At 41.7% G+C, this 27,687-nt stretch overlaps 1 protein-coding gene across 2 annotated transcripts in view; it reads right to left on the minus strand.

Moving 5' to 3' along the window:
- Positions 1 to 27,687, minus strand: part of VMP1 (vacuole membrane protein 1) — a 154,993-nt gene that overhangs the window by 34,449 nt on the left and 92,857 nt on the right. For both annotated transcript variants that reach the window (XM_044286305.1, XM_044286306.1), the window contains one exon: positions 1,114 to 1,194. In XM_044286305.1, coding sequence (XP_044142240.1) covers positions 1,114 to 1,194 — 81 coding nt within the window. The remainder of the gene's footprint in view (positions 1 to 1,113; positions 1,195 to 27,687) is intronic.

A 27,687-nucleotide genomic window follows, 5' to 3' on the forward strand; every position in this document is an offset into this window, starting at 1 on the left:
CCAACATCCACTAACATCACATAAGGTGCCATCCTAAAGGGCTTTTCATATTTTTTATATTGATGACCAATCCTTAGGATAGGCTAACAATATCAGATGAGTGGGGGTCTAACTCTCAGCATCCCTGCCGTTCATCTGTATGAAGGGGTCACGGAGCTCTGGTTTGCAGTGCGTCATACAGTCAGCACACTGTACACATTATAATGGTGTGCCGAGTATTGCATCACTGAATGAGACAACGCTGCAATACTCCGCACAGCCGCTATTATATGTACAGAGCACTGCAAACAATGAACACAATGCAGCACTCACCAGAGCTCACTGGTCCATTCAAACAGCTGATCAGTGGGGCTGCCACCAGTTGAATCCCTCCTTCCCCAATCTAATATTGATTGCTTAAGATAGGTAATCAATATTAAAATCCTGTAAACCCCTTTAAAACAAACAGGAGATGACACTAGCAGTTTTGCAATGCTTCTAGGTTGGAATGAGCTGCAGATGTTATTGTGTAGCCTGACAGACTAGCCAAACACAAAGTAACGTTGGACATCTGCTAGACTCCAACTAAAATGCCCAACTGCTACACTCACTCCATGGGACTGCCGGTGATAGTTGATCGACCCATACAGTTAAACTGAGTGGCCTGTATGCCGCTCCATTCAAACGGGGGACATGAGCTCTCATTTCAGTGATCAGCTGGGGCACCAGTGGTCGGACCCCCATTGATTAGACACTTAGCTCCTATCCTGTGGAATCCCTGTCGTGGGAAAACCAATTTAAGGGTGATATTCTCATTACATTAATATAAAAGGTTGTGGTACTATCAAATGGTAATAGGTTACATAAATTGAAAAGGCTTGAAACTTTAAATCATTAATAGCGCAAACATAAGGAAATGTGGAAGGCAAACATTCTTAAAAATGCTCATAGATGAAAAGGTAACACTCTCAGTATACAGTATGCCTGTAAATGGTTTTCAGTAGACCACCATTTAATCTCTGGAGTTGTTCCCTCCAAATACCACATAGATGGCCTTATAGAAATCGAAATAAAGGCCACAGTCCTATAGACAGAAAATGTAGATGATTAGATAATGCAAATAAAATCACTTACTGAAGCACAGGCCAAGATCCCTAGAAATCCAACCTTCTGCACAAGATTTTGAACTGCAAGCTTAGCACGTGATGCGAAGTCCTAAAACAAAAACAAAAACAAAAAAAACATTTTTAGAATAGGCATAATGGTCTATGCATGATGGGTAGTGAATTGGTTAGCAAATCACATCTAGTATTGAATAATCTTTTTTTATTACATCATTTGGGATCATTAGCTGGAGCCAAAAGGAGAGAAAAAAAGAAACTTAAATTCTTCTTTGAACAGAAAGTTTAGTTTAGACGTTCAGCAGGGTTTCAAATTATTTATGTTCTTCAGGTTTATAAGCTACATAAGTTGTGCTGCCTTCTCCTCCTGCTTCATGACCAGCTTCAGTATATACAAGTGAACACAAACAAAAAGAGGAACCAAAATAGTTATATATAAAATACATCACTGAGATGACCAGAAAGATCTTAATTTTAGTTAATAGCCCCTCATACACCACAGCGAATTATAAGCCATCCTTCATACACCATAGCCAATTACAAGACATCCTTTGCTGTACCAAGATAAACTAAATTCATTAAGAGGCACATGCCTCTAAAGTACTTCTGAAAAGTGATGAAAGCTGTGAAAAGTTGCAAATTCTAGTGCAAATGTGCCATAAAGTTTTTTCTCCCTGAATGATCTGATATCTATAGGTAGCAGGGACCTGCTCTACATGTGTGTTATATAATATATATATATATATATATTTATATTTATACACATATGCGCGCGCGCGCACACACACACATATACATACACACAAACACACACGTATGTGTGTGTAAAATTAAAAAAAATCAAGGAAAATCAATAATTTTCACTTATTACTTTTTAAATATTTAGCAAATAATAAGTTAGATGTTTCAAGATATTTTTTAAAGGTCTCCAGACAGGAATTTGTTTCAATAACTTTTTACACAATAATAAAAAATAAAATAGAAATAAACTGCTAAAATGTGTATATACTGTACATATATATTTTATATATTACAAATAATATTAATACTCAAAAGTATTGTGTACCTATCTAGACATTAAATCCATTTTCTACTTAATCATGGTCAATTCAATAATTACTCTGAAACAATTAGAAAAATAAATATACCTGTATATATATATAAAATTACATGATCATTCTGTTACTACTGGAAGTCCTACTGAAAGCTATTAAATCTTAAAAGGTGAAAACTAACAAATATTTTCCCAAAATATTATCCAAATCATTATTACTGCTGTATGGTTGTTAGGAGAAAAAAAAAAAACTAACACTTTTCTTTTTTTCCCCTCCTTTCAGGTTTTGATGAATATATTGCAATGCCTAAACTATTTTCAAGAGTACAAGATTACATTTCTGTATCTGACAAACCCTAATAATAATTTAAAATCTGTATTCTGTGATGATCTTTAAATTGTGATGCGTTCAAATTATTAGTGTAGGAATTCAATAGTTCTGAATAGTGTAAACGCATATTAGATGTATTTATGTATTAATCTTTTACGTATTAAAAACCCTCTTTGGTTTAATAAAATAATGAACCTAAATATAATATAAACCACTTCCATGTGTAAATATAAACTACACCGCACCTAAGTATTTCAGTTCTCAAATCTAGATATTACATTGAGATTTGGTAACCGATTTTAATTTATTTAAAACCTTTACGTATTCATACATTTTACAAAGTTTTGCACTTTTTTGGGGATATACAAGATTCTGCTTGTGAAATGCATATTATGTTGGGTGTCTATTTACTAAGTTATTTGAAGTCCAATCTGTGTCTATACTAGACATATAAAAACGAATACTTTCTCATTGTTGGGTGAATTATTGTAACTAAATGTGTGAAACAAAAAACCAAGTCATACGGTTCATACTCCTAATAGGGAGGGGGTAAAAATTACAGAAATATTGTTTGAAGTATTGATGATGATGTTCCCGGTCATAAAAGCCTACAGAAAGCTTCCAAAGAGACGGTCATATGTATAAAAAGTCAAATAAAAAACACTTGTGTACTAGATGAATCCCAATTAATATATTGTACAAAGTACAAAATTCAGCTTAAATGTGGTAAAGACTCTACAGAGTTAACATGGAACGGTTAATATGCTCTAAAAACCTAATATTGAAATCTCCCCCACTAAGCTTAAAAGACATGACTCATTCAACTTCAATGCTAGGGCTCTCTTTACCATTTGACGGCATATTACTGAAGACTTGTGTGTTTTACCTTTCTAAAAAAAGGGAAAGGTTATAAGACACACATGCTTAAAATGTAATTGATAAACTAGAGAAGTAATGTGCTGTATAACCTGTGTGTGTGTAGGTCTATCTATCCATCCTCTTTATCTAATCTATTTTATCTATTTATCTAAGCTACCTTTCTACCAGTATACCAATTTATCCATCTACCTTCCTTCCTATCTATTATATCTACATATCTCATACCTACCAATCTATCTAGTCTATCTTATTTACCTATCTGACCTACATATCTATCTAATCTACCTATTTATATATACCTATCAATCTATATGACCTATCTAATCTATTTAATCTATCCAATCTATGAATCTTGTCTATCCCCTTTAAAGGGAACCTGTCACAGGGATTTTGTGTATAGAGCTGAGGACATGGGCTGCTAGATCGCCGCTAGCACTTCCGCCATACCCAGTCCCCATAGCTCTCTGTGCTTTTATTGTGTAAAAAACCCGAATTTATACATCTGTACATTAACCTGAGATGAGTCCTGTCCCTGACACATCTCACGTACAGGACTCATCGCAGGTTAAATTGCATATGTATCATATCGGGGTTTTTTTACACAATAAAAGCACACAGAGCTATGGGGACTGGGTATGGCGGAAGTGCTAGTGGCAATCTAGCAACCCATGTCCTCAGCTCTATACACAAAATCCAGGTGACAGGTTCCCTTTAAGTAGTCCAGTCTATATATCTAATCAAACTACCTATCTAATCTATCCAATCTACCGATTTTATCCATCCAATATACCTATACTATCTATCTAAACTAAACAATCTCTAATAGCCAATCTATCTAATCTGTGGATATCAATTTATGTAATCTATCTTGCTAGTCTATCTAGTCTCTATCTAAATACCTATGTATTCTACCTTTCTAGTTTATCTACCTATCAAACGTACCTAATCTATCGCATCTATCCTATCTATCTCTTATCTATCTTATCAATCTAATCTACCCCTCTCTCTCTCTCATTTATCTACCTTATCTAGTGGCTGTGCTTGGTATTGCACCCCAGCCCCGTTCACTTTAATGGAATTAAGCTGCGCCAAGGCCATGTGACCAATGAACGTTAAGTCACTGGCTTAGGAAGAGGCTGTCATCGGTCACATGGTCTAGGCGTGGGGGTACCAGAAGTCAGATCCCCATCGATCAGATACTTGGACAATCCCTTCCAATCAGCTCAGCAAGACTAATCACACCCACTACCCCTACTTTTCAAAAGTGGAGCGGCGTAAAATGCTAATTTGTGTGCCCAAAAGTGGCAAATCCCTATTTTATGACTTTCTGAAGAATTCTGCAGGGCGTGATAAATTTTCTTCTGATAAATCCCCCTCCCCAAAAATGTTTTGTATATTTTTTTTTTAACTTCTTCACACTGGGACGCTTTGCAAATATTCCTGTTTTGCTCCATTTTCCCATAACTTAAACAAAATAAAAAAAATGAAAGAAACAATATTTCATTTCTTCTGCATTCCCCATGATAGTACAATGGAATCAAACACACTAGCTGGATAAAGACTGTCTGTGGTCAGGCAATAAAATCTGGTCTGCAGCCTCCAATGTACAGAGAATGATTAGCTCAGTGGAATGAAATGTTCCTGAATGCAGGATGTGAATATGCAATAGGACTTAAATTACAAGAGATCTCTTCAGGTTTCCAGATTACAAAATGCTTCAGCAACGATGAACTCTTGTTCAAGAAATAAATATGACCTAATGTAGCCATTATATATCACCGGCAGCTCAATAAATGACACCGGACTCATTTTTATTCTTACTTCATTTATATAAGGAAGGAAATAAAAACCCACTCCAGAGAGCATCAGTATGGGAAAAGGTCATCAGTTGGAAAAGGTTAAACCATAGTGATGCCTACAAAATATTTACACAAAAATTTCCCACAATATCCAAGACCTAAGAACATTTTCAGGGATGGGATGCATAAGCAGTTTTCTCATCTGCTGCTAACAGGATAAATCACCTTATAATATAATAATATACTTATTTTTTTATAATTATACAGCACCCCCATATTCCGCAGTGCAGTACAGGGAATGTATCAGTTCAGTTTTGATGACACAATGCATTTGTTCTATGGGGCCATAGATTAGTAACACTGGCATGTAGCTAATGTAGCAAATCATGTGAAATATGGTAGCAACATACTTAAAGGGAACCTGTCATCGGGATTTTGGGTATAGAGCTGAGGACATGGATTGCTAGATGGCCGCTAGCACATCCACAATACCCAGTCCCCATAGCTCTGGGTGGTTTTATTGTGTAAAAAAAAACAACTATTTGATACATATGCAAATTAACATAAAAGAGTCATATCTTACTTGTGTGACCAGAGAAGAGTCATATTTTCAAACTCGGACTCATCTCAGGTTAATTTGCATATGTATTAAATAGTTTTTTGTACACAATAAAAGCACACAGAGCTATGGGGGCTGGGTATTGCGGATGTGCTAGCGGCCATCTAGCAACCCATGTCCTCAGCTCTATACCCAAAATTCAGGTGACAGGTTCCCTTTAAGGAGAAACTTAAAAGTGAGCTGGAAAGTCATTACACACACAGCAGTATCATAGCAGTAGTGCAGCATGCCTTGTGTGTTAAAAAAAAACGTCTCCATAATGCATTACTGAGATCATTCTGACCTGATCTCCTCCTCTATATTACACAGTCAACTGAGGAGCAAGTCAGCCACCCCTGTGTACCTCTCATTGTGATCTCTCTTCACTGCTGAGGCTCTCAATTATCTCCCAGTTACTGTCTCCCATAACTCATAGTGGTGGAACTGAGCATGCTCGACCAGCAAGCTGAAGCTGAATTACAGGTCTTAACCCTAGGAAGTGGTAAATGGTGAGTGATTATGTACCGTAGGAAACTATTTAAAAGAATAAATTGCTATATATATATATATATATATATATATATATATATATATATATTGGGGACTTTTACTTCATACCACATACTTTCAATAAGAGTCAAGTTTGTATACCAAGATACCTTAAAAAAGGTACTTTATTACCACAACACGGCCTTACTGCATGTATCCGTATTGAACTAATGTCAAACTCAGCTTCAGATGGAAACCGCAGTTTTTCAAACTTGTGAGTTTTGTAACATTCATTTGCAGCACCTTGAACTATGGAGTATGCTTTGTTATGTGAGCATTGTGCATACAATACTAGTTATCTATTTATGCACTGCTGGATAAAAGATCGTTTAGGCTGGTAAAAAATAAATAAAAAAATCATGTCAACTAAGGTAATATTGGATCACCTTTTATTATTAAAAGACGGTTTTATTAGGGATTTGGTTTTTATACAGCTTTTAAATATTATTATAGCAAGAGCATTAACATCATCCTCTTCCCAATATCCCATGTACATGAAGGAGCTGAGTGGCCATCATAGCTGACAAGTGACTGCTGTGTTACACAGCAGACACCCGCTGGCAGTGTCTAGGATTGGAGGCAACTCCGATAACAGACATTTAACTTTTCAGATGCAGAGGTAAACTTCAACAACAGCATCCAAGTGGTGTATGAGAAGCCAAATGGGAACCCTGCAACGAAATGGCAGGAGCTACTTGGTTACTACGGTTTACAAAAAAAAAAAAATAACCCCATTTTACATATAAAAAATAAATAAAAAAAATCCCTGATATAGTTGCATCCAAAAATGCCCGAACTATTAAAATATAAAAGTATTTAACTTTGCCTCCCAAGAAATACGCGCCTAGGTTTTAGAGGAGGACAATAAGAATTTTTTTTTTTTCATTAGATCTTAGATCAGGCCAGCAATCAGACTCCCAATGTTAATCAGACCTCATCTGACAGCCCCAATCAGAGCCTCAATGTTAATAAGCCACTTATTCAGACCTCAGATCAGACCGCCAATTTTAATAAAATCCCAGTAAGACCTCAGATCAGACCCCCATGCCTCAGATCATCCCGCATGCCATTTATGAGCCCCCATGCCAGCTATAAGCACCCATTATTAGCCCCATGGCAGTAATGAGCCCCACTGCCATTTATGACCCAGCCAAGACATTTATGAGCCCCCATTATGAACCTCCAGTGCCATTAATTATGCCCCCAGTGCCATTTGTTATGCCCCCAGTATGAGCCCCAGTGCCACAGAGCAAATAAAATTAAAAACCCACTTACCTCTCCTGCTCCTGGGCACCGCCGCTCCTCACCTCCAGCGAGCTCCGTCTTCTTCCTGCTGTCGGCTGTGCTGTGACCCAGCGCGCACAGCGTGAGGTCACAGCGCACCCTCACACTGTGCCCAGCCTTCACAGCCGAGGACCAGGAAGCGGTGAGTACAGAGCCTTTACCGTTTCCCGTTCCTCCGGTACTAATGAGCGCTTCATTAGTATTTGCCCCATAGGATGCAGGGGGAACGCGTCTTATGGGGGGGGGAAAAATACAGTATATATATTTTTTATATTGTATTTTCTTTTCTATGTATGTGTGGGATTTACGCACTAACATCCATATTTGTAACTATCTTTGGATGACTATTTTAGAGCTCATGCACATGAACGTATATTATTTCCGTGTCCGTTACATTTTTTTGTGTGGACTGTATACGGAACCATTCATTTTAATTGTGTGTGCATTCCGTTTCCGTATGTCCGATTCTGCAAAAAAAAATAGAACATGTCCTACTATTGTCTGCATTACGGACAAGAATAGGACTGTTCTATCAGGGGCCAGCTGTTCCGTTCCGCAAAATACGGAATGCACACGGACGTCATTCGTATTTTTTTTTGCGGATCACAAAGTACATACGGTCGTGTGCATGAGCCCTTACATTACTGAAATGTACATTGCTTTGTACTTGTTATGTGCTGTGAATAATAAAAATTACACAGTTAAAAAGAAAATAAGCTTACTAATCTACAGTCTCCTGGACAAAAGGCCTGGTGAAGGGATTGCCCAATAGTCTAACAGGATGACTGGGATAAGATGTTGGGTAATATGGGACTAGTTTCTCACAATTTTAATCATATATTGGTTCAAATTAATATTTTTCACAGAATTTATGTTACACCCTCAAGACTTAATAAATGGAGTTTGAGGGTCAGACTGCTGGGACCCCCAACTGATCATGAGAATGGGGACCTCATATACCAAGGAGCCCCCTGAAATTAATGTAGTGGTGGGTCGGGCATGCGACTGATGCTCCATTTATTTCTACAAGACTGCCAGAGATAGAGTATAAGGGAGGTGAAGGGAGAGGAGATGTGCAACCAATGTTCTCTCATTTTTCAATGGGGTTATTGGTTTTTCCTCTTTGGTTGGTTCCAGAGGAGATGTGCAAGCCTGACCTGCTGCTCCATTCATTTCAGGGGAACCCCGGGGTATGGGGTCCCTGTTCTCATAAACCCCAGGAGTCCTGTGGATAGGGAATAACTTGGTACAACAGTTATGCCCCTTTAAAATAATCTTTGTGGAAAAGTAGTTAATAAAATAGGGTAATACATGGCCTGGTATACTTATGACCTGCAATCTATAGGCCTACACTGTACTTTTGTGAAGCTGCACTTATATATATAAAAAAATAAAAAAATAAAATTGTCCCATGTGCCATTGAACATCATATAGAGACATCCTCTCCTCAAAGTATTTGTTCTAGAGGATATTCTAGTGTCAAACAGATGCCCACAGGGAAAAATACCTTGAACTAAAATTTTCATCTAAAAAAAAAGTTATAAATGTTCGGTAACCGAAACAAAGATGGACGACATTCAACAACAATAGTCTGTACAAACAATAGTAAGAAGGATGAGCACAGCAAACACTGAACACCTGTTCCTGTACAAGTGACCAAATGCCCAGACGTAATAAAACATCCAGGATGAAGGAAGGGATTGGGGCACCATAACAGGAAAGAATATTTGAGCTGCAGCCAAACTGGACAATATTTCTTGTAAAGTAGAGATAAACCACAAAGGTCATAGTGAAGGAAGGCCTGAGCAGCTGAACTGGATATTGAGGAAAGTATCACTTTAGGAGTGGAACACCCTTGTTGACATACGTGTCTATATACAGTGCCTTGAGAAAACACCTCCTTGTTTTTTAGGATGGATTTTTCGGGGTTTGGAACATGTGCATAAGTTTTCACCCTATGAAAGTCAATACGTTGTGGAGTCACCTGATATGTCTTATCACATTTAGACACTGGAATTTTTTCAATCTTCCAGACAAAACTGTTCCAACTCCTTCAAGCTATATGGGTGGTACTGGTGTACAGCAGTCCAGCTATCATATTTTTCATATAGGGGGTTAAAAAAAAATATATATCATATTCACCCTTACCTATCCTGGCAGCTGTGGTTCCTATGCCGATCTGGTCCCAGCTTGACACACAGGAAATGCTTGGAGATGTCATAGCTGTGACCCACCCTAGCCAGTGATTGGCTGAGTAGGCCTTTCCTGGTAGTTCCTGCATCCAGAGTTAAGACCAGGGCAGCATTGGAATGACAGCTGTGTGAGATCGCAGGGTCAGTATTGCATTTTTAACCCACTGTGAGCAATTCATAAAACTTGGAATACCACTGGACAACCCCTTTAAGATTCCTCCCCAAGACTAGTGGTTAATTAGTTCAAGACTAGGCCATTTCACCTCTGTTCATGACCAGACACACTGTTGTTTCTTTAGCACATGTTGATTTGAAAGCAAGAAAGATGATTTTTTTTTTGTTTGTTTGGTTATTTAAATAATTTGTGTCTCCTTTTCTTGTGATAGAAGGGACCTTATTTTATGTGATTTTTTAATAAAGTATTTTTGCTTTAAATTTTATACAATGGAAAATGTAAAAAAAAAAAAAAAAGGAAAGACATTTTCACATTTTTGTTTTTAACAGCACAAGGTGCAACAAAAATACATTTCTAAGGCTACTTTCACACTAGCGTTCGTCAGTCCGCTCGTGAGCTCCGTTTGAAGGGGCTCACGAGCGGACCCGAACGCTTCCGTCCAGCCCTGATGCAGTCTGAATGGATGCGGATCCGCTCAGACTGCATCAGTCTGGCGGCGTTCAGCCTCCGCTCCGCTCGCCTCCGCACGGACAGGCGGACAGCTGAACGCTGCTTGCAGCGTTTGGGTGTCCGCCTGGCCGTGCGGATCCGTCCAGACTTACAATGTAAGTCAATGGGAACGGATCCGCTTGAAGATGCCACAATATGGCTCAATCTTCAAGCGGATCCGTCCCCCATTGACTTTACATTGAAAGTCTGGACGGATCCGTACGAGGCTATTTTCACACTTAGCTTTTATATGCTAATATAATGCAGACGGATCCGTTCTGAACGGAGCCTCCGTCTGCATTATTATGATCGGATCCGTTCAGAACGGATCCGATCGAACGCTAGTGTGAAAGTAGCCTAAAATGGTGTTGCCTTTTCAACATAGTCATTTTTATATAGCAGATATATTGGTTACAGTCATATATATATATATATTAGGAAGGCACAAGGTTGCTACGTGTCCCCGAGGTACATGGCCTCGGTGAAGTAGGAGCCAGTATTTCAGTTGTGTCATCGGCAGTAGCTCGTTGACACTTTGTTTATTTAGTATAGCTGTGAATAGCTGATCCGGGACAGCTCTTACTGGGAGTAGTTATAGTGCTGGGTGGGTGACTACTCTCCACGTTCCAGGCCAGGTTTTGACTGGCCTACAAAAACAGCCAGCAGTGTCAGGTGGTGGTGATTACCTCTCTCTGACAGTGGAGCTCTGTGGAGGGCTGTGTGGGATCAGAGTCTGAGCTGCAGTTGCAGTGCCTGAAAGACTGAGGACAAAGCGAGGTCCACATACACCCCATGGGGTTACGGTACTGTGCAATACCATACTTGTGAGATTCTATAGATACGAAACTTTGTAATTTCTTTAGGCCGGCTGCAGCAAGCCGGTCACTGCCGTGTACTGCCTCATTGTTTTGTCAAGAATAAAAGACAACTGTTGGTTTGCTTTAACCGTTAAAAGGCTGCTGCTGTGTTCTTACCTGAAGCCTACCATTGGGGCAGAGCCCTAAAAATATATATTATATATAAATAATTTCTCCTGTAACTGCTGCAGTTGCCATATTTATTAATCCCAGTTACTAGGTGAATACAGCCTCTGGAGCCTCACCTGATTAACAGATAACCACGCCCACTTCCCCACACTTTTTTAAAAGAGAGGCAAAGAGGCAATGTAAAAGGCAAGAGGAGCATAACATGGCAAAAAGTCAAATTTTTACCAACTTTTCGAACACACCCCATTTGCTATGCCAAGGCAGTTTGGAAAATTGGAGAAGTGATAGTTTTCTTGGTCAAAGTAAGTTTGAACAATACAGGAAGTTTAGAGGTATACGGAGCAGGATTTAAAGGTTTACTGCCAAAGCCTTCGGTGAAGCTTGGCATACACACTTTATAAAAGAAACGATGGGCACCTAATAATATTACAAGGTCAGAAATAGACTTGGCAGGGGGACACATTTAGCTTTTTAATTTCAATTAATTCTGCCCACATTTGATACAGACAATAAGTGAAAATGACCTGAAGCAATCCTTGAAACTGACATTAATCTGACATATAAAGACATTTTTCGTCAGACAAGCTAAATCGTGGTAATCAACAAGTGTAAACAGGAGACTTCAGTTTTCAGAAAAGGGATGCAAATGAGCTCAATCAGCTCTGCCTCCAGCGCCACCAGATGTAAGGCAGCTATCCTGTAAGTCAATATTCGACCCTTTAAATAGACCTTGAGACATGGATAATAAATAAGCCAGCACCTCATCTGCAGACAGCTGTTTCAGGGTGACTACACCCATCAGTGCAGAGCAGAGAGTACTGGCTTAACTGGGTGAGAGTTAGAGTCTACTCATGCGGACTAAGGTGCTCTTCTCCCCAAGGAGAGGTAGTACCCCCAAAATCTTGACTTTGGCCTCTCACCCAGTTAAGCCAGTACTCTCTGCTCTGCATTCATGGTGGGCAGTCACCCTGAAACAGCTGTCTGCAGATGAAGTGCTGGCCTATTTAATATCAGGAGTCATGTCTCAAGGCCTATTATAAAGGGTAAAACATGAACTTATAGGATAGCATTAAGGGTGCCAGCAAAACGGATCATCATGCGTAGACATTTAAAAATGCAAACAAATAAAATAAATACTGGTTCCTTTTTTCCGGAAGACACCGGAAAGACGGATCCGGTATTTCAATGCATTTGTCAGACGGATCCGCATCCGTTTGTGTTCGGATTGCCGTATCCGACAGGCAGTTCCGGCGACTGAACTGCCTGCGGGAATCCTCTGCTGCAAGTGTGAAAGTACCTTTAAACCACTCTCTGTTTAGACCAGAAACAAGGTTTCATAGGCATATTTTCTTAGAAAATGCAATAACCAAGATACGTAGGAGACAATTATTCAGTGTCAGCAAACCGAGACGTAATGGTTAGAGCTCACTCTCCAGATATGATTGGTGGTGGTAGTAAGCCGAGACGTAGTTCCTAACAAGCTGCAGTTGGGTGTGGTGATGATGCAGGGTTTCTGCTGCTTGGCTCAAAATGTTCTAACAGTAAAATAAACGGTGGGGAAGATGAGCTGCCTACAAGCAACCTTCGGAAACATTAGAGGGATGTGTACTTATGAGCTGAGCAGCCAGCTGGCCTAAAGGGAGTAGAACCAGGCAGACACACATCTCACGTCTGATTACACATCACAAGACGGGACTCCTAACACGGAGTAAGGCACTACTGCTCCAGCTCACTTAATCTCAAGCCCTCTAGAGTCCACGTTGACAAATTCTTTAACATGCTCTGTGGTTACAAGGAAAGATGGTTTCATTCTGAGTCACTCCTGTTCAAACAGTTTACTGGAAATGGAGAGGAGGGGGAATTTTCAGAGAAGTCATGTGATGGGCCAGACAAACCATAACCAGAATAGGTTCAGCAAAGTCAAAAACAGGTCCTGACAGCAACTGACACCCAGGGAGTGCATGGCCTCTTAGTCATTACAATCATTATAATTTCATTTGGCAAACAGGGTCACAAGAGGAACTAGAGCAGACAGCAGGATTAACCTCTGCAGGGTGAAGGGGTGAGGGGGAAAGTAGAGGGAAGTAGAAATAAACTTCTGTGATAAATAAAAGGACTGATGTACCGGAGTAATCCGAGTGGGCATCACACCATGTAACATTATCCCTTCAGACATACTTGATGCTGCACGGCAGTATGTTACGTTATAAAAGGCTTTATCTGATTAGAGCTATGCACACACAAGATAGCGCATATGAATGGGCAAAATTACCCTCTGGTATAATAAAAAAAAAACATGGCCGAGAAATGGACAAGACTAAATATCTGAATACATGAAATAAAAATAAATATAATGTCTTTATATAAATGTATATAATCTCTTCTCTAGAAGAGGATGCTGCGATAATCTTGCCGTGTAAATGCAGTGCTGATTACCTGCAGAACGAGCAAAACGCTCATTAACATTTCCGTTTTTCACTGACGTGTTCTGTTCGCATTTTCCACGGACAGCACACACACCCATTGATTTAAATGTGTCTGTTCACATTTCAGTACTTTTTTACCGACCATGGGTCAGTAAAAAAAAAAATCACGGGGACATGAACTACTTTGATCCGTGATGCGGCCCAAGCATGCCCAATGAAGTCTATGGGTCCATGAAAATCACTGACACTCATCCGTGTTGCGTCCGTTTTCCACTGAAAACTAATAGGAGACTGTTTGGAAATAAATTTTCAGCTGAGCAACGTCAGTGAATTACGGATGACACACGGATGGTAAAAACGGACATCTTCACGGATGAAACACGTACACTTTTTTTCATGAAATTGACACTGACATGGAAATGTGAACGAGGCTTTAAGGTCCTTTTTACACAGACCAATGTGTCAGGCAATTACATCTAGCAATCACCTCCGCATTGTTGGGGCAAGTGATCAATTTACTCTTTAGAAACAATGATCTTTGGTGCAGGCAGAATAACCGTATCAGCCGATAAACGAATCAACGGGCGATCGCTGGCACCTTTTACACAGACCAATTATGGGAATGAGCGCTCCTACAAATGCTCATGGGCCTGAATATCGGTCCATATAGAAGGACTTTTACGTAACATTACCAAATTGCTTTCATAAAGGAACACGATTTATCACTCGTTTTCCTTTAAGAGAAAGTATGTTTGCTTACTGACTGATTCACTGTGCACACATCACTCCAAGGTATGTTTCTTCTAATACATGGAAGCTTTGCGTCATGTGCTGCTTATTTGTTAGCATTTTCCAGGAGAACCATGACAAAGTGCGTAGCCAGTCTTAAGGTGTGGTTGTCCTGTATCATTTTCTATAAAGTTCTCCTTTCCAGAAAAACTTCCAATGTAAAAAGATTTTATTAATCTTTTATTCATTATAGTGAGCAATATTCAACTAATGCAGTGTTTCTGAAAGCAAATGATGAGTAAAAAATAAAATAAAACAATGCACTAAAGGTCAAGGTCAAACTTTGCAGCTAGCCCATAAACACACCACTTACCGTCACCCACCTTTGCCTAGACCAAGAAGCCTTAAATGCCACCCATCTAGATGACCTTCTTGGAGATATAGGCCCCCTCACCTTCCTGACTGGTGTTAACATTCCTATAATCCACCACTCGTCAGAGTGTGGGATGAGGTTAAGTATTTAGCTGGCCTAATTTCGAACTACTATAGTAATTACTACTATTTCTTCTTCTTGGTATAGCGAACCCCTCCATGCTTTGTCTTGTTATTCTCTATAACCTCCAAACTCCTCACACTTAACCCATATGAACAAAGATTTAGAATCTTCCTTCACTTTCCAGGTCTTATCGCAACTCTTTAATCTGCCCCGATTTCACTCTCAACTTTCCTATATTATTAAATAAGAGCCGGACTTGGGGTCCACCTGTCTCATCCTTAAAATCCTTAACCGGGTAGTATCTCACACTCGCAGGAACTGCCCATGCTATCCTGGGCTGCTCCCCAAATTGGGTTGTCCTACTACAGGGAACGTCCCACATTTGGTGGGCTTGCCCAAAGGTCAAGAGGCCATGGATCACGACATACACAATGATATACTACTTGACATGACATAACGTCCCTAAGACTGCCTGGGAGGTTTTCCTTAATAAATGTACTGCTAGTGCCTCCCAAATCGTTATCTCCTTTGCATTTTGAGCAAATAAGCATATGACTGTTCATATGTGAGAAAGTACTAGCCCTTCCTTTTGGGAAGTCAAGAGGCACCTCTTGGTATAAGGTGAATGAGAAATTCAGCTTCATTCTCAGAGACAAACTTCATTGCATCTGCTCATTTGTTATACACAGGCTTCTGGTTAGCTCCCACATTTCCGCTGGGCACCCAATCCCTTTGTTCTCAGGCAGATAAGCCACTGCCAGAGGAATCTGGCAGCAGCTAGCCCCCCCATCTACCCGTTCAGGACACATGCATGCTCTGCCAGGTGGGCATGGGGGAAGGGGCAGAGAGATAGCTTGTTCGACCAACTTCTATCTACTAAAACTGCTAGCCTAAAACTATCACCAGAAGAAAGAGACATTTAGCTGTTATGCCAATGTCAGTACAAGCAGACTAAAATCTACTTCTCAATAGAAATCCTTCCTGCATTTCTAACAGCTCATAATCAGACAGTAGGCAAATCAAACAATAAAAAGGTAATAAATTAACACTGTTAGTGGTCTCCATGACAATAGAGCAAACCACATTGCCATTCTGAAGCCTTTTTCCAAGCAACACTACGTTCACATCTGCAGTGGAGGTGCCAACAGGGGCCTCCGTTGCAGATTCTGACAAAAAAGGACAAAATAGCACTGTTTGCAGCAATAGTTTATCAGGCAAAATGTCAGTATTCACACCGGACCCAAATATAGTGAACAAAATCCGTAGTGCACCAGCAATGTCCAGCATATGCCGGATCCAACGGTTCTGGTATTCTGTTCCAAAGTCCTAGCCCTGATGTACCCCTAACCTTGCAGAGTTTTTTCCTATGTGCAATTAAACAGGTCAGGTCACAAATATGGTCACTTGCATGAGGCTGCATTCTGATACTTACAGTAGGAAGTTACTGAAAAAAAGCCATCCCCAAACATTATTATTTCAAGTAGCTCCACTATTAAGATTTCAATTCAATAATAGGTGGCGAATAGCCTTTAAAACATGACATTTACCAATAAAATAACAGATGTTTTTAAAAAGCAAAAAATGAGTCCTTGGAAAAAAAAGAAAAAAGAAAAAAAAGATTACTATATCCTTCCCACACAGGGATTTTCAAGTTTTTAGCTTAGTCCTTGGAAGAAGAAACATAAACAAAAAAAAATTCACATCTTGTCAATGCTAAATGTCATTAGCCTTCTGCCAAATGCCAAAATATCAATGTGATGTACTAAAAACAAACAGTCTGTGATTAATCGTGGTCCAGAAGCGCCTCAAAACATGCAAAACCATCTGCATTAAACAGCTTCTACAAGACATTTAACCAGGTCTGAAGCTAGCACAGCAAACACGAAGCACTGCAGCTCTTGATGCAAAGTTTTTATACCGTATTACAGACATGTTAGTATTAGCCTAAACATATCGGCAAACATGGCCACCGAGTAAAACACTTCGTAAAAATGTGCAGTGTGTAGAAAATCATACCCAAAATAATATTCATTCTGCAGATTAAAGGGGTTCTCTGGGAATGAAGAAAATGAAAATACTTAAATATTACTTTATTATAAATATATTCCCGAATACCTCTCATTAGTTATAGTGGCTAATTTTGTCTACGGAGCAATCATCAGGAGAAATAAAATGGCCGCAGTTCTATTAGTACACACAAAACCTGTCCTAATCACACAGGAGGACAAGTTACTTCACAACACTGAGCTAAAGAGCTGCCTCATCCTTCTCTCCTACTTGTCAGAGAAACCGGGCAAGTGCCGGGGCACAATGCTCCTGGACTTGCCCACTGAGCTGCTATAAGCACTTGCATCAATACAGATGGAAGCTCTCATTGCTGTCCTTTCACTTACGCAGTACCCCTCTGGTGGGCCCTCTGAGTCACATAAGGCCGGCTGCTGCAGAGACTCAGACACGCTCCCTCTACACAGGACATGCTGCCTGAGGAGAGAGACCAGCAGGGCTGGATCAAAAGTGTGAACACAGGTTGTCAGCGAGTCTGCACTGTGAAGGGCTGGAGCAGAAGTGTGAACACAGGTTGTCAATGATGAGTCTGCACTGTGACTGTCTCTTCTCTGTGGGACAGGAGGAGGGACTGTTCGATCTGCTGCTGGACACTGCTTCATTCTATTTAGTAGTTTTATTCAGCAGTTTGCCTCCATGACACCTGCCCCCCCCCCCCCCCCAATATCCTGTCCTATCTCATCCTCATGGAGCCCTGTTGTCTCCTTTCCTCCCTCATATATCCAGAGCTCCTGTTCCATCCTCCTATCTCCTATTGCTGCCCTGTACAGACCTCCTGCCACTACTTCTTGTATGAATCCCCCTCAGAGCCCCTTCCACCTACTTGCTGTGTCCACCCCTCCTGTCCATCCAGGGCCCCTGTCTCACTCCTCTGCCTCTCATTATGGTGGCATCTGAACCGCATTCACCATAAGGACCTTCTAACGTCACAGGGTCATGTGACTGTACCCCCCACCCTGTACTGTGCCCCTTTATACCCTGCATTGTGCCCTCTTACCACACCCTGTACAGTGCCCCCTTATACCCTTTTATCCGGTCACTGTATGGTGGTTTTATCATTGTATGGCGGTGTTATCACTGTATGGCGGTGGTATCCAATAACTGTATGGCCATAACTGTATCCCTTTCCCTGCCCACGCCACTTTTTTTAGACCTGGCATGAGTGGGAAAAGATACAGATTGCGGTGCTAAGGACCTTTGCGCCACATCTGTGTCAGAAATACGCCTAATATAGACGTATTTCTATATAATAAATGACCCCCTAATTGTATTATTATTCGGGGGTAGGGCTAATATCTTTATATTATATAGATTCTAGTGCATTATACTGTGCCCTGTATTTCCCAGTAGATAAATGATCCTTGGGAAACACAGTCTTCATCCCTGACCACCAGGACCAGGTAGAGCTCTGTCAGTACATGGCGGCCTCCCCTCTCCGCCCCGCTGCTCCGCTGTGTACTGGGGATTATTTTGACACTAGGGCTGGGTTCACATCCCATTTGTGCCATCCATTTAATGTATACCAAAAATGTGTACATTAACAGATGCCTCAGACTGATGCCGTAAAGTGGCGTCCGGTCACCATACAATCCTCAGACTGATGCCGTACAGTTGCGTCCGTTCACCATAGAGTTCCATGGTAAAAAAAACATATACGTAAACGTATGCATTTTTTACTTGACTCTGCAGGATACAAAAACATGGAGTGCTGGGGGGGGGGGGGGGGGGTACAACAATTTGCTGTGGGGCCAGGTCAGTTCTAGCTACATCACTGCACATCTCCTTCTTTCCTCCAGGCCCAGCCCAGGGGTGACGTCATGCCGTGTGTCTCACTGCTGCAGTGGGCCTGAGGAGAGAAGGAGTGCAGGGAGCTGCGGTTAGTGAATGACAGGACCGCCGGCTCCCCTGCACTCCAGCAATGATAGGTATGTGAGGGGGCTACTGGGGGGTCATTACACTGTGAGGGCCCCTTACACAATATACACAAATTACTCCATTTAGTATAATGATCCCCATTGACCCTCCATTTAGTATAATGATCCCCATTGACCCTCCATTTAGTATAATGACCACCAGAGCCCCCATTCAATATAATGACCCCCAGTGCCCCCTCCATACAGTATAACCCCCAGTGTGGGGGCGACTAGGGTCATTATTCTGAATGGAGGGCAACTGTGGGGTCATTATACTGTGAGGGCCCTTTACATAGTATAATGACCCCCAGTGTCCCCCATTTAGTATAATGATCCCCAATTACCCTCCATTCAGTATAATGACCCCCAGAGCCCATATTTAATATAATGACCCCCAGTGACCAGCATACAGTATAATAGCCCCCACACTGGGGGAATACTGTATGGAGGGGGCACTGGGGGTCACTAGAGGTCATTATTCTGAATGGGGGGCGACTGGGGGTTATTATTCTGAATGGAGGGCCGCTGTGGGGTCATTATACTGTGTGTAGGGCCACTGGGGGTCATTATATAGTGTGTGGGGGGAATTGAGGGGTCATTATACTGTGTGAAGGGCCACTATGATCTTATGCTGAATTCTCTGTAGGAATGGAAGTCATAAGGAGACAGAGGAGGGAGGGGATGTGACCAATGAGCAGCAATGACCCCCAAAGCCCCCAATGGAGGGGGCACTGGGAGTCACTATTCTGAATGGGGGGCGACTGGGGGTTATTATTCTGAATGGAGGGCCGCTGTGGGGTCATTATACTGTGTGTAGGGCCACTGGGGGTCATTATATAGTGTGTGGGGGGCATTGTGGGGTCATTATACTGTGTGAAGGGCCACTATGATCTTGAGCTGAATTCTCTGTAGGAATGGAAGTCATAAGGAGACAGAGGAGGGAGGGGATGTGACCAATGAGCAGCAGCTCTTGTATGCAGTCTCCATTACCACAGCATCACATTACCACAGTCTGTCCTGTCCGTCCTCTGTACTTTAGATCTCCTCATGAACTCCATTCCTAAAGAGATTCAGCTGAAGAACTTATCAACTGTATTTAGGATCATAACCCTGGACATGTAGGAGAGGAGGATGAGGCAGCCGTTTAGCTCAGTATTCTAAAGTAACTTGTCCTGCTGTGTGATGGCAGTAATTTTATTTTTCCTAATGATTGCTCACTAGACAAAACAAGCAATTATAAGTAATGAAAGGTATTTGGAAATATATTTATAATAAATTAATATTTTCGCATTTTCAGTAATTTTACTTTCTTAATTCCCGGAGAACCACTTTAATGTAAGAAATGACTCCCTGTATATTACTATATTTAACAAACTGGTAATAACAGACTAGAGACTAAGGCGCCTTTCACACGAGCGAGAATTCTGCGCGGAAGCAATGCGTGACATGAATGCACTGCACCCGCACTGAATCCGCACCCATTCATTTCAATGGGGCTGTGTACATGAGCAATGTTTTTCACGCATCACTTGTGCGTTGCGTGAAAATCGCAGCATGTTCAATATTCAGCGTTTTTCACGCAACGCAGGCCCCATAGAAGTGAATAGGGCTGCATAAAAATCGCATAGTATCCGCAAGCAAGTGCGGATGCTATGTAATTTTCTTTCTTCTTCTTGCAGGACCTGCAAAAGGACCTTTGATGACATAATCGCGCTCACCACAAGGTGAGCATGATGACTTTGGCGCAGGTCCTTTTGCAGGTCCTGCAAGAAGAAGAAAGAAGACGATAAAGGCTGCGCGATCAAGTGGATCAGGTGAGTCATTTTTTTAAATTATTTTTTAACCCTTAAGGGACATTTTACTTAGCATTCTGTATTAAAGAATGCTATTATTTTCCATTATAACCATGTCATAATGGAAAATAATAAAAATCTACAGAACACCGAACCCAAACCCGAACTTCAGTGAAGAAGTCCGGGATCGGGTACCACATTCAGTTTTTTATCACACATGTGTGTGGAAAAAAACTGAACGCAACGCAATCGTAGACAAAACTGAATGAAATTGGGTACGCACTCGCACGGGTTTCCTGCAATGCACCTGGACCATATCCGTGACGCCAATGTGCAAGAGGCCTAAGTCTATCCTTAGGCCTATTTCACACGAGCGTGTCCGGATAAGGTCCGGATGCGTTGCGGCAAACCCGTGCGAGTAGGAACGCAATTGCAGTCAGTTTTGACAGCGATTGCTTTCCGTTCAGTTTTTACCGCGCGGGTGCAATGCGTTTTGCACGCGCATGATAAAAAACTGAATGTGGTACCCAGACCCGAATTTCTAACAGAAGTTCAGGTTTGGGTTTAAGGTTGTGTAGATTATATTATTTCCCCTTATAACATGGTTATAAGGTAAAATAATAGCATTCTGAATACAGAATGCATAGTACAATAGGTCTGGCGTAGTTAAAAAAAATATTAAAAAATAATTTAACTCACCTAAATCCACTTGTTAGTCTTCTTTGAGGAATAGGACCTTTGATGACGTCACCACGCTCATCACATGGTCCGTCACATGATCTTTTACCATGGTGACGGATCATGTGACGGACCATGTGATGAGCGTGGTGACGTCATCAAAGGTCCTATTCCTCAAAGAAGAAGACAGGAGAGATACCGGCTGCGCGAACAAGTGGATTAAGGTGAGTTAAAAAAAATTTTAGTTTTTTTTTTAACCCCTCCAGCCCTATTGTACAAAGCATTCTGTATTCAGAATGCTATTATTTTCCCTTATAACCATTTTATAAGGGAAAATAATAAAGATCGGGTCCCCATCCCGATCTTCTCCTCGCAACCGTGCGTGAAAATCGCACCGCATCCGCACTTGCTTGCGAATTTCACGCAGACCCTTTTATTTCTATGGCAGAATATAGAACATGCTGCGATTTTCACGCATTGCACAAGTGATGCGTGAAAATCACAGCTCATGTGCACAGCCCCATAGAAATGAATGGGACCGGATTCAGTGCGGGTGCAATGCTTTCACGTCACGCATTGCACCCGCGCGGAAATCTCGCCCGTGTGAAAGAGGCCTTAGATTTGAAACATGTGCAGATCTTAAGTAAAAGGGGTTGTCTGGAATAACAAAGAAGAAGCCTGCTTTATTTCTAGAAATACCACAACAACTACTGCAGCTGAAAAGTGAATAGGGCTGAACTGAAACACTACAGAACAGCCCACAGGAAAGATTGGTGCTATTTCTGGAAATAAAGATACCATCTATCAAGGTATATACTGGGCAGTCCCTGCAAGGCCAGATGCACACAAGCGAGTTCAATGAGATAAACTGGCAGTTCCCGTTCTGAAAATCTGCTCTTCTGACAGGATCGCACAGCATTATTTTAACTAATAATGCAGTGGGACCCTGAGAGACCTGGAATCTACTAAATTACACTGACAGCATTACGTCAGTATAGTTCAGTAGATTCCAGTCTCACAGGGACACGCAGCCTTATAAATCATTATAATGCTATTCGATCCTGTCAGAGGAGTGGAGGTCAGAATGGGACCTCACACTGACACATGCTGTGAGTTTCTCACACTGAACCTGCTCTTCTGAGTGTGACCTAAAGGTGTCATCGAGAGTTAGAAAAAGGGGTCTGCATTTTTACAGCAGAAACAGCACCACCTTTGTCCTTTGGCTGTGTTTGGTATTGCAAACCCATACATTAAAATGTACATGGATCAACTGCAACAAAATGGTTTTCTGACAGTGGCAGAGAGTGGGCTATATTAGGCAGCATGTGAACACTCCACAGTTCTTAGGGTACGACCAGACGGTGCGATCGTGATGCGGTCAGGAACTGCATAGTCTCATTTCCCAATGGAAATATGTTTCTGAGACAGCCCTGGCACTTTCTACGTTGAGATGACTGCACATGTGGCATGTAAAACATGCCCACCGCCTTGAGGCTACTGACCGTATTGGCTATAGAGTTGATCAGCCGCTTGCGGTATATGATTAACATATTTTACCACATGTATCACTATTTGAAGTTAAATGATAAACTGCAAAAATTCACAACATTTCAAAGAGCAGTCCATAAACTACCATGCACAAAAAACACACCCTTAAGACACAATTCAAAATATAGTAACTAAATGTGGTCAGCCGCATGTGTCGCCTTACCGCAGTATCACTGCAACGTGACCACGCCGTGTAGTCGTACCCTCAGGCTGCTTTCATACAAGCAATCAAAAACGTATCCACTTTTTTGAGCCTAGAATATGGACAGTTCTTTGAAAGGATTGCACGCGGATGGTGTCTCCGTGCTGTCTTTCTCCCAGACCTACTCACTTGAATCGACAAGTCTAGGAAGAAAACCACACTGAAACAGACAGTGCTGCAATTTTCTCTGCACTGACAAACCGGAAGTGGGAATTGGCCCACGGGCTGTAATGGGTTAGTGTTCCGATCGTGTGCTATTTGTTCTACAGTTCGGCAGCACATGAATATTGCTTGTCTGAAAGCAGCCCTAAAGCGCAAGACCAAATTGTGACGGGTGAATGAATGGGTGAGGGCATCACTGAACAGTAGATTTTGTCGGGTTTTCCAAGAAAAATGGTCCAAGGAAGGACAATCCGTGAACAATACTTCCTGATAGCAGAACAAACAGAGGGAGGCGCTTACAGGGTATGCATCTTTAGGCATGGGGGGATTTATCAAAACTAGTGTAATGGAAAACTGGCTTAGTTGTCCATAGCAACCAGATTTCACCATTCATTTTCCAAAGGAGCTCTGAAAAATGAAAGGTGGAATCTGATTGTTTGCTATGGGAAACTAAGTTAGTTTTACCTTACACCATTTTTGATAAATATCCCCCAAAATGTCAGGATAAAAAGTGATTGTGCTCACCTTTTTGTGTTAATTGCTAAATTAGTCACATCACTAAAGCTTCATGCAGACGTCAGTGTTTCACGGACGTGTGCTGTACATGTTCTCCACGGACAGCACACGTCCCTATTCCTTTTAATGTGTGTATTCACACATCAGTGTTTCAGCATGGTCCGTGGGTCCGTTATTTTTACCACGGATGCATGCTCTATTTTGTCCGTGTTCACGGATCCATCACGCCCATTATAGTCTATGGGTCCATGAAAACCGCGGATGCCATCCGTGTTGCATCCGTGTTTCACAGATCATTAACAAGAGATTTAAAAAATAAATAAAATGTCAGCTGTTGAGTGTTAGTGAAACACGGACAGCAAAAAACTGACCCACGGACCCAACACGGGAGAAAACACGGATTGAACACGGTCCGTGTTACCACTGATCCAAAACGGACACAGACGTCTGCTTGAGGCATAATGGAGAACCTTCAATAAAGAGTGGTCAGTGCAGCCGATGTCATATGAATCCTCTCAAAATTAGTGGGCCCCGGCCAACCCTCTGGAGGAAAACAGAAAGGCAAAGAACAGTGGGTAGAGCAACTTCTCATCTACCTGTGTGTGGACATCACTTGGCGCAACTAGGTGACAACTGTCAAAACCTCTATTAAATTAATAAAATACGTTCCTAGTTTGGCAATTGTGGCTGTGGTTGCACCAATGTCCACACACACAGGTGGATGAGAAGTTGCTCTACCCGCTGTTCTTCGCCTTCCTGAAAGCAGTAGCCTTCGACAGAAGGATAATGTGCCATGCCACACTGAAAAAACTGTTCAGGAGGTACATGACAAGGAGTTTAAGGTGTTAACCTAACATTCAAATTCCCCAGGTGTTAATTTTAGTATCTGTGGAATGTGGTGGGGAAAAGTCTCATCTATTGAGGCCACCCAACTTACAGGAATTAAAGGGGTTCTGCACTTTGTTTAAACTGATGATCTATCCTTTGGATAGATCATCAGCTTCTGATCGGCGGGGGGTCCGACACCCGGGACTCCCTCCGATCAGCTGTTGGAGAAGGCAGCGGCGCTCCAGCAGCGCTGCGGCCTTCTCACTGTTTACCGCTGGCCCACTGACGTCACGACTAGTATCAACTGGCCTGGGTGGGGCTAAGCTCTGTTTACTTGAACAGAGCTTTACACAAAGTGCAGAACCCCTTTAAAGGATCTGGTTCTAACATCTTGGTACCAGATACGACAGGACACCTTGAGAAGTACTGTGTCATGCTGCAATGGGTCAAAGCTATTTTGGTGATACAACAGTGTACTGTATACAATGTACATATTTGCCTACATCATAGAGATAACCAAGACTGCAAAATACTTCCCTAGTTGGAAACAATATATTGGAGACATAATATGTCAAGTTCTTGTCACAAGACAGAATGTCTTCCCCGATATCCACCATGGATTACATTTCTAACCTGTAGAAGACACATTACCCTTCCTCATACTACAAAATGATAATGGGGGGAGATTTATCAAAACTGGAGTAAATGAAAACAGGCTTAGTTGCCGATAGCAACCAATCAGCTTCCACCTTTCATTTTCCAAAGGAGCTTTGAAAAATGTAAGGTAGCATCTGACTTGTTGCTATGGGCAACTCAGCCAGTTTTTCTTTTTCACCAGTTTTGAGAAATCTCCCTTATACCCACAGTTCCCAGAATGTCAGTGGTCAGTTTAACAATCAGTCTGGTTTGTGGACTTCCAATAAAGTATTAATCCTGACTGCGTTAGTCAGTGCAGTACATTTACTAGCAGACAGGATGTGTTCCTATAACATTGTTACTCCTTTCCAAAAATCACTGGTTAAATGTAAAATGCAGACAAAAGCAGTGTGTCGTAATGATAACGTAATCTATTTTGGAAGTAAACAGGACAAAAGGGATACTGCAGACAAAGCTGGCATAGGGCCAGGACAAGGAGCCATTAAAATCATGTTGGCACAGAGATAGCCAGAAAGACCTGGTCATTCCACAGCTGGCAAATGTAATACAGGGGTATGTAAAGCACATAAAAGAAAAACAAATGAAAGGGAGAATGAAATAAACAAGAGGATATACAGACAATGCAGAACAGAATAACTCCATATGGGTAAAAAAGTAACTGACCACAAAGCAAACACAAGGTCAGCAATCCCTTCAAGTACAACAAGCTGACTCAAGGAAAACACGCTTCAAAAACTGGTTTAAAAAAAGATCAGTGCTCATTGCTGAGCTTCTGCTCTGTTCATTTTGGGGGGTTAGCGGTGTACGGAGTCCCTGTTATTGTGATAGGTGGAGGTCCCAGAGTAAGGACTCCCACCGATCTATTAGTTATCCTTTAGGCCTCATGCACACGGCCATTGTTTTGGTCCGCATCCGAGCCGCAGTTTCCGGCTTGGATGCGGAACCTCTCACTTCAATGTGGCCGCAAAAGATGTGTTGCACCGCAAAAAATATATATAACCTGTCCTATTCTTTTCCGTTTTGCGGACAAGAATAGGCAGTTATATCAATGGCTGTCCGTGCCGTTCCGCAAATTCGGGAACGCACATGGACGCCATCTGTGTTTTGCAATTTGCGGACCGCAAAACACACAACGGTCGTGTGCAGGATTGCCTTATCCTGAGGATTGGGGATAACTTTTAACCCCTTTAAGATAGCCAATACTTTTTTTTAGGGTATAGCCACACATGGCGTGGTTACATGCAAACTTAAATGCAGATTTTGCTGCAGATTTGCAGCAAATCTCACCCTCTGCAATGCAAAGACGGAAATCAGCAGGATAATTTGACATGCTATGGATGTAAAAGTTAAGTATGGATTCCATGCTTGAAATTTTCGGCAGCATGGATAACATTTTTCAAAAATCACACAATTCCACTGCGGAAAATCTGCTTCATATACCATGTTTATGTGTGGCTCTACAATTACAGTCAGGGTTGCCAACCATCCAGAAATTTCTGGACAGTCCATAAAAATAGGTGACTTTTTTCCTGTGTCCAGGGAAGAAAATAGATGTGTTCGTGATTTTTTTTAAGCTGGTGCTGCTCGACTAGATATTTTGGAAGATAAATATCATCATTTTACAGCTCACAGGAAATGCTGGTAATGAGTTCTTATCAGTATATTGAGCTATAGACACGTATTAGGCTACTTTCACACCTGCGTTCGATCGGATCCGTTCTGAACGGATCCGCTCATATTAATGCAGACGGTGGCTCCGTTCAGAACGGATCCGTCTGCATTATAACTTAGAAAATTTTTCTAAGTGTGAAAGTAGCCTGAGCGGATCCGTTCAGACTTTACATTGAAAGTCAATGGGGGACGGATCCGCTTGAAGATTGAGCCATATGGTGTCATCTTCAAGCGGATCCGTCCCCATTGACTTACATTGTAAGTCGGAACGGATCCGCTCACCCCCGCACGGCCAGACGGACACCCGAACGCTGCTTGCACCGTTCAGTGTCAGCTCACTGAGCGGAGCGGAGGCTGAGCGCTGGCAGGCGGATGCATTCTCAGTGGATCCGCCTCCACTGAGAATGAATTAGGGCCAGACGGCTGCGTTCAGGGCCGCTTGTGAGCCCCTTCAAACGGAGCTCACGAGCGGACACCTGAACGCAGGTGTGAAAGGAGCCTTAATTATAATCAATTCATTATCGTTTTCCAATTTGTCCGAATTTTTTTGGGCTGTCCAGGAATTTTG

Source organism: Bufo gargarizans, chromosome 3 (genome assembly GCF_014858855.1).
Source record: "Bufo gargarizans isolate SCDJY-AF-19 chromosome 3, ASM1485885v1, whole genome shotgun sequence".
Classification (NCBI taxonomy): Eukaryota; Metazoa; Chordata; class Amphibia; order Anura; family Bufonidae; genus Bufo; species Bufo gargarizans.